Below are 8903 nucleotides of genomic sequence, written 5' to 3' on the forward strand. Positions count from 1 at the left end.
TAATACCCATTGTTCTTTATTAGATAAAATCTTTAGATAAATGGGCAAAAGTAGATTGACTAGTCTCATTTTGTGACCTTTGTCACTCGAGCAATTAAGTCCGTAGGGGGATTTCAAAATCTAGTGCCCTAAGACCATCTGGTTTGGGAGTTACTGACCTAAAGCTCGGTACAAGGGTAACATAGAATGCTTAAGAAAACGGACAAAATAAAGTCAATGCAAAAAAAGAAAGAAAAAAGAAGAGGAAGAATAAGAGTTTGTGAAGTTTGGCTAGATATTTGTTTCGATAGAGATTGGGTCAGTTCAATATTGGTTGAAAAAGAGAAAATGTTCTTAGGCGATTAGGATCCACCAAAGGCCTTAAATTCATTACACTCCTTGGATTTCTAGTAAATTTTTGTGTCGATTCAAGTAGATTAGAGACAATTGTATCTTGATTATTAGTAGAAGAGTCTTTAACTCGTATTTTCTTTAAAAAAAGCTTTTTGTTAACACCAACGAAACTAGGTTAAAGTCGAGTAGGACGATTGCTAGAATGTCTCACGGATTTTATGGGTATATCTTCTGTAAACCCTTAGGAGACAAAACTCCTCTTGTAGAGATCGTCTACGAGTTTAACGGGTTGGTGAACCTAAAATCACCCGTCACGCCTACGAAAAGGAGCCTAGGAATTGCATCTAGTTTTCTTAGTTTATTTTCTTTTCTTTTGATTTTTACTCGAGGACGAGCAAAAGATAGGTATGAGGATGTTTGATAGGTCCATTATTTTGCACATTTTAACTACCTCTTTATTGCTTGTTTTCGTATTTTTATTAGTTAATTGTTTTGTTTTCAGGAATTTTTAGAGAAATCGAGAATTCAAGAGAAAAGGGAATAAAAAGGTGCAAGAAGGGAAAAAGAGGAAGAAAAAGAAAAGAAAAAGGTAAAAGAAGAAAGAAGGAAAAGAAAATCAAGACACAAAGACCCTTCTACCCCTAAAACCCTAATCTAAGCCTATATAAACATCCTTTTCTCTCATTAGCCACCAACTTAGTCTGACTTAGTCTTTACACTAGTTTTTACCCAGTTGTTAGTAGCCTCTTTTGTCATATTCAACATCTAGCATAGCTTTCTATTTCAAATTGTAATCTCTCAAATATTTTAAACACTTTCTAGTTAATATGATTTCAAGTTTAGTTTCTTCATCTCCTACATCTTTACCTTGTTGAAATTTAAGGCTATGACCAACCTTCTTTCCAACAAGTGGATAAAGTGGCATTTATGCCAACCACTTGTGGGTTGAAGAGCCTTTATTTTGTGTTTTGAGTTTACATTTTTAGTATTTAGATTGAGCCCCTTTTAATTCTTAATATTATTAGTGGGTTCAATGATTTAGTATTTTTGATTTAGATTTTGGTTTGTTTTGTGTTGAAGATTGATGGGGTTTTGTTTAAGATATGTTAAATAGGTTAGATTTGAAATTTTGTTTGATTTAGAGTTGGTTTGGTTTGATTTGGTGTTGTTCATGTTTTTGGTTTTGGTATCTTTAGGGGCTTTTTAGTTTAAATTTTAGTTTATGATTTTGAATTGAGCTTAGTGGGTTTATGTTGGAAATATTATGTTTAGGCTAGATTTTAAATTTGGTGTAGTTTAGAGTTGATATGGTTTAATTTGAGTCTTGTTTTGGTCACAAACGGGTAGTTTAAGGGCTATTTAGTGTATAATTTGGTGTTGAATTTGGTTTAGAGGTTAGTGGATTTTGATTTATTATAGTTGGAATAGCTAAATTTTCTGGTGAAATTATTTTTCCGACGAAATCTAAGCTTTTCCGGGCACCTCCATGAATTCCGGCGAGTTAGTTTTACAATTAGGCTCTATTTTGAATTCCTGGCGTGATCTGTTCTGTAATTTCTTTTGTCGCGCGCGTACACCACCTGATATGTTTTCATCTGCCTCTGCCCGCGCACGCTTTTCGTTATTTTTTTAAATTATTATCTTTTCGTTTAGTTAACTAGTTATTTAATAATTCCGTTAATGTAATTAGATTTTAGATGATAATAATTTAAGTTTAATTGTTAATTGGATAAATGAAAACAATCTCGAAACTAATTTGTCTAATTCCCCTAAATTAGAAATTGAGGAATTTATGAAAATAATTTTAGTCCTTGTGGTTCGAATCAAAATATATTAAAACGGGATCGTGCACTTGCGATTAATTTCAAATTAAATATTTTGGCATATCACAACAAAAAGATTCTGATTTTTTTTGAAAAATAGCCGTATAAAAGCGACCAAAGAGAATTATGGTCGCTTTTATAATTTCAACAACATTGGTGGCTTTTATTTTATAAGGGCGGGAAATACAAATTTTGGCCAAAAAATTGAAGTGGCATAAAGGAATTTAATTTTCAACAAAAGGGACCGTAAAAGAGATGGCTTTTATATAAAAGCGACCGGAATCAGTAAAAGCGACGCTCTTCAAAGCAACCAACTCTTTGCGGTCGCTTTTAATTAAAAGCGACCACATACGGTCGCTTTTAGATAAAAGCTACCAAATTTTCACTGTCGCTTTTAAGCCATTTTCTGAATGCATTTATGACTTTATTGTATATATAATGACCCCTTCATGCCATTAGTCAGACACACAAAAACTCATTCAGGCCAAACAATATCTTCACCCAAAACTCAAACATGTAGCATTCATCCTTCTCCTCCTCGACCTAATTCACCTCCACCATGAGACACACACATCCCATTTCCCCCACTTCCATTGAAAAAACTAGCCCCAATTCCTCATCATCCCCCACGATTAATGCAGCGCCCATAAATTATGAACACCCGATTATGACAGTCGAAAATAGCCGTTTTTCTTGTAGTGACATTACAAGTAAAACGACTATTTTCGACTGTCATAATCGGGTGTTCATAATTTATGGGCGCTGCATTAATCATGGGAGATGATGAGGAATTTAGGCTAGTTTTATCAATGGAAGTGGGGGGGGGGGGGGGGGGGGGGGGGATGGGATGTCTGTCTTTCATGGTGGAGGTGAATTAGGTCGAGGAGGGGAAGGATGAATGCTACATTTTTGAGTTTTGGGTGAAGATATTGTTTGGCCTGAATGAGTTTTTGTGTGTCTGACTAATGGCATGAAGGGGTCATTATATATACAATAAAGTCATAAATGCATTCACTACAAGAAAATGGGCTAAAAGCGACTGTCAAAATTTGGTAGCTTTTATCTAAAAGTGACCGTATGTGGTCGCTTTTAATTAAAAGCTACCGCAAAGAGTTGGTAGCTTTGAAGAGGGTCGCTTTTACTGATTTCGGTCGCTTTTAGATAAAAGCTACCAAATTTTCACGGTCGCTTTTAGCCCATTTTCTTGTAGTGAATGCATTTATGACTTTATTGTATATATAATGACCCCTTCATGCCATTAGTCAGACACACAAAAACTCATTCAGGCCAAACAATATCTTCACCCAAAACTCAAAAATGTAGCATTCATCCTTCTCCTCCTCGACCTAATTCACCTCCACCATGAAAGACACACATCCCATTTCCCCCACTTCCATTGATAAAACTAGCCCCAATTCCTCATCATCTCCCACGATTAATGCAGCACCCATAAATTATGAACACCCGATTAACGGCTATTTTCGACTGTCATATTTATGGGCGCTGCATTAATCATGGAAGATGATGAGGAATTGGGGCTAGTTTTATCAATGGAAGTGGAGGAAATGGGATGTGTGTCTTTCATGAAGTAGGTGAATTAGGTCGAGGAGTAGAAGGATGAATGCTACATTCTTGAGTTTTGGGTGAAGATATTGTTTGGCCTGAATGAGTTTTTGTGTGTCTGACTAATGGCATGAAGGGGTCATTATATATACAATAAAGTCATAAATGCATTCACTACAAGAAAATGGGCTAAAAGCGACTGTCAAAATTTGGTGGATTTTATCTAAAAGCGACCGTATGTGGTCGGTTTTAATTAAAAGCGACCGCAAAGAGTTGGTAGCTTTGAAGAGGGTCGCTTTTACTGATTTCGGTCGCTTTTAGATAAAAGCTACCAAATTTTCACGGTCGCTTTTAGCCCATTTTCTTGTAGTGAATGCATTTATGACTTTATTGTATATATAATGACCCCTTCATGCCATTAGTCAGACACACAAAAACTCATTCAGGCCAAACAATATCTTCACCCAAAACTCAAAAATGTAGCATTCATCCTTCTCCTCCTCGACCTAATTCACCTCCACCATGAAAGACACACATCCCATTTCCCCCATTCCCATTGATAAAACTAGCCCCAATTCCTCATCATCTCCCACGATTAATGCAGCACCCATAAATTATGAACACCCGATTAACGGCTATTTTCGACTGTCATATTTATGGGCGCTGCATTAATCATGGGAGATGATGAGGAATTGGGGCTAGTTTTATCAATGGAAGTGGAGGAAATGGGATGTGTGTCTTTCATGGAGGAGGTGAATTAGGTCGAGGAGTAGAAGGATGAATGCTACATATTTGAGTTTTGGGTGAAGATATTGTTTGGCCTGAATGAGTTTTTGTGTGTCTGACTAATGGCATGAAGGGGTCATTATATATACAATTAAGTCATAATTAAATGCATTAGGCGAGATATCATAAAAAGAATCTCAAACCGTTACTATTATGGCAATGAATGAGGGATAATATTGTATTTTATATAATAAAACGTCTATGTACATAAACTTTGACTATTACTTTTGAAATTATATATAAACAATTCTATACATATCAAATATATAATCGAATCTATTAAATTAATCCTAGAAATTATCAAATCAACCATTCAAATCATCGGTTGAGATATCTTATTATTCATTTTGAAACATCCTACATATAATATCTTAAATATATCAAAAGATATCTATTGAATGCGCCAAATTTTAGTTTGTTTTTGATAATTTTTGTCCACTGTGTATTCATTATTTCTCATCAGTAGTTTACTAAACTTTAAAAGCTATGTCCCACGGTGAAAAATCCTTAGCTAAAAGCTTCGTTGTCATACCAAATATAAGAATTATAGCCAACGCCTTAAAAAAGATACTTCAACCATACCCACCCTTATCTATACTATCTATACTATACTATAATAAGTCAACATGAGTATAATTTGTAATCCAAGTTTTTAGTTATATTTTTTGGTTTGGTACTCTCCCTCTCAAACTACAAGTCTTGAACATGTGGATGTCTATTACTCTTACATATTACTCTTACATTGTTAAATAGTTTTAAATACTAAAAACACTGATGGCAATAATTATCATATAATATCTTATAAAAAAATTATAATGATGTTAGAAATAAAATTAATTATAAATATCCAATTTTGAATATCTTTTTTTAACAAAACCCTCCTATAACTTTTTTTCCAACTCTAAAGTGTTCTATTTCAGTACAAACACTAATCATAACAAAAATAATATTTATAAATAGATAATAAATTGTAAAAGCTAAATTTTTGTGAGAACGTATAATCTGTTGGTTGATATAATTTAATTAAAGTAGAACTCATTAATACTAAAAAATTAAGGGAAATTAGCTAGCATACATACGTCTTTTTAAAGTAATAATTGCAAAACTACTGTCTCCATCATTTTATTGCAAGTTTACGGTTTTCTTAAAAAAATAATTAGAAACTTGCAAATATACGTTAACAGCCCAGCAACTCAGTTTCTCTCTCTAACATCTCAGTCTCTCTTTCCTTCCCGCATCTCCCTTATTCTTTATCTCTTTCTCTCTCTCGCTTCCTCCCTCTATTTATTTCTCTCCCCTGACTCTGTGCTTCCTCATTGCTCTGGTCTTTCTCTCTCTCCCTCCCTCTAATCAAATTTTTAGCCGAAGAGATGAATTGTTGATTAGGGTTTCAAAATTTGGAAAAATCAAAAGTTGAATCAGACTCGATTAAAGGTATATATAGGTGTATGTATATGATTTTGTGTATATGTTTGTATGTGTGATTGCGTTGTTAGCTGATTAAGAGTATTAATTGTTAGTTGTCGTGGTTGTTGAGTTTGATTTTGTAGTTGCTTTTGTGGTTGCTTTTCTAATATTATTATTGGCCCCGCAGGGGCACTTTCTGCAACTTATTATGCAACTTAACGTAATTTTAATAATTTTTTCAAAGTTACATTCTTAGTTGCAAATATGGTTGCTCGTAGTTGCAGAATTGGTTGCATATGCAAAATCGTATTTTTGCAAAAATAAATTCGACAATTCGTATTTTCGTAATTTTCTTTAAAACAAGATAGTATTTTTCGCACAAATCATTCGTGACATGGGTATTTATGAGAAAACCCCAAAAATTAATAAAATGATGATAAAATTAAATAATAAATTAAGAATTATATACCCGTCCGTACTTCGCACGGGTTAAAGGCTAATCTATAATTATAGTCAAACTTGTCAATATTTGTCGATCCATTACAGGCCGGCAGGAAATCTGAGAAAATATTACAGATAACTTATTATCATATTAAAGTGACAGATTCTATTTATAACCCTCTAAAATATTGATAAATACTATTTTTAAATTATAGCCAGCCAATAACGTCGAAGCAAAATGTCTTATAGCTTAGAACAAATTTTACATAATATCGTACATATTCAATTTAGCTAACCATTATAGCCAACCCATTGAAGATGTTTTAAATGAATTTTTATAAAACAATTATTAGTATTTTAATCACATGAATTACTTAAAGCTATGGAAAAATTATTCTAAAAAATAATATTAAATATTTTTCAATTTTTCATCTAAAAAAATGTTATAGTCAATATTCAGAAGATTTCTACATTTGTCACATGGTTTGTCTAGTGTGTACTCATTGCCACATGCTAATTGCCACATGCTAACGCTCGGTTTTAATACAGAAGTTTATCCACATGTGTCTGCATATTAGTTCTTTTTGTTTGCTCAACTGAATACCAGACAGATCTACAATACATTTCTTAAGCAAATAGAGACGGGCAAAATCTAACAGAGGTCAAAGTTAATCAATTTATTGTATTAATATAGTTTACACAGATGTGATTGCGGCCTTATTGTCTCACAAAGACTTATACACAAACCCTAGCTAATCGGCCATATAGCTGAAGCCTGAATGCAATAATATACACATGAGTTGAGGCCATATTTAGTTCTATAAATGGCTAGCCAACACAAACCTAAATTAGCCTATTTCCAGTTTTTGCGAGAAAATGAGAAAACTGGTTAAGTATGGTATGTAGATTCTCCTGCGAAGGAAATTCTTTTAACGAAACGGCCTTTTATTCTAGGCCTTTTCTCTGCATTTAGTTTTCGGACTTCATATCTGATCTTCTTTGAGAACAATCTTGTTCTTCTCTTCTCTCTGTACCTTGATACTCTTGCTTCTCTCCCACCATCACTCCCTCCCATGACTCCCTCCACGGAGCCTCCATATGCAACTTGACCCGAAGACGTGTCTCGGAACATATCAAGCCAGCAGTCATTAGGGTTGATCTCAGGCCGGATCCCGGAAGTCCATGGACAACCATGATTGTCCCAGGCAACAATGACTCCTTCATAGTTGAGCCTCAAAAGTAGTTGCTTCTTCTCACCGATTTCTTTCCCTTCCTCGGTTATCATCTCAGGCTCGTCCACCAGCTTCGTCTCCTCTAATTCGTCCTCATAGCTGAAGTTCCAGTCCAGGGTTTCTTTTGACATGTCCAACTCAGGATCGAAATGACAAGCTATGATGGCAGCTTGCACTTCTTCATCTTCAACTTTCACTCTGTTTTCTTGATAACAGTCCCCGTATTCGCTCTCTTCTTTACAATCTATGAACCCGAGTCCTTCTATTCCACAGGACTCCTCGTTGAATCCGGTGCCAAGTAATGTCTCAACATCAACCGCAAACTCAGCAAGCTCCATCTCAGATGGAAGAAGAACTGGAAGATTATTCAAGTCACAGACTTCATGACTTTCTCTCTCGGGAATGAAATTATCATCTCCATAATCCGCCATCATATTGTCAGATTCGTTTGATGCATTACAGAACTCAGCAGCAAAAGGATCAAAGACTGGAACACGATAAAGAAGCTGCGCCTCAGTCTCCTCGAACATATAATCCTCATTCCCCATCTCGGGGACTAGCGGAGAAGTACTTGTGTTACTCACTTTCTCCTTTTGCGTGCGCTTGGGGTGTCTTGGTGTCCGCGCCTTACGAGTAAAGCCGGACTGCCAAGCTGGAGCAGGATCAAGTACTTCTGGCGCTTTCATCTCGGATAAGGGCTTAGATGAAGCAGTTCCGAGTCTGACCCTTTCGTGCCTGCTAGCCAACTGGTTGGCAGAGTGCACCATCGAATCACAGCCTTGACAAAGAAAAGCATCATCTGCAGCACAATACCATCGTGCCCTTTTACGCACACAGCTATCGCAAGCTCTAGCCGTCTTGCCTCCGATAGCGTTTGCAATCTTTCGGTCAGCGTCCATCGAAGGAATATTGTTACAAGTATCAGTAGTCATAGTAAATATGAAATTGAAGAAAATTCAGAACCAAACTGTGAACAAGTCATAGAAAAGTGAGAGGGGAAAGTGGGTGCATATGAGAACCTAAAAGTAAGGGAGTCGTATATTTATGCACCCAACAAGTACAAATAGTTGAAGTTGCGACAAAGTATGGGGTCCATACACAAATCCTTTTACTCTTTCACCACCTTACCATACTGAGCGAGAATAGAAGACTTGAGCTCTGCACAGTGAGTGAGTAAGTTCTTTTGTATAGTCAGTATGGCCCAGGAGGCCTTATCTAAATGCTCATTGGTTAATCTTCTCAACTTGATCCATAAACATGCAATTTTATTGGCCAAGAGTCTAAACCATGGATTTCTTTGTAGGTCCAAGAAATTGTG

At 35.5% G+C, this 8903-nt stretch overlaps 1 protein-coding gene across 1 annotated transcript; it reads right to left on the bottom strand.

The window, feature by feature from the left end:
• Positions 1-7006: 7006 nt before the first annotated feature.
• Positions 7007-8626, bottom strand: LOC108210639 (zinc finger protein CONSTANS-LIKE 16). Its single transcript, XM_017382011.2, has one exon. The coding sequence runs from the start codon at positions 8515-8517 to the stop codon at positions 7243-7245; it is 1275 nt and encodes a 424-aa protein (XP_017237500.1). The 5' UTR covers positions 8518-8626; the 3' UTR covers positions 7007-7242.
• Between the last annotated feature and the right edge of the window lie 277 nt (positions 8627-8903).

This window comes from Daucus carota, chromosome 3 (assembly GCF_001625215.2).
Source record: "Daucus carota subsp. sativus chromosome 3, DH1 v3.0, whole genome shotgun sequence".
Taxonomy (NCBI): domain Eukaryota; kingdom Viridiplantae; phylum Streptophyta; class Magnoliopsida; order Apiales; family Apiaceae; genus Daucus; species Daucus carota.

Excerpts from the sequence above, each read along its gene's own strand:
- LOC108210639 (XM_017382011.2), bottom strand. The coding sequence starts at position 8,517 with ATGACTACTGATACTTGTAACAATATTCCTTCGATGGACGCTGACCGA.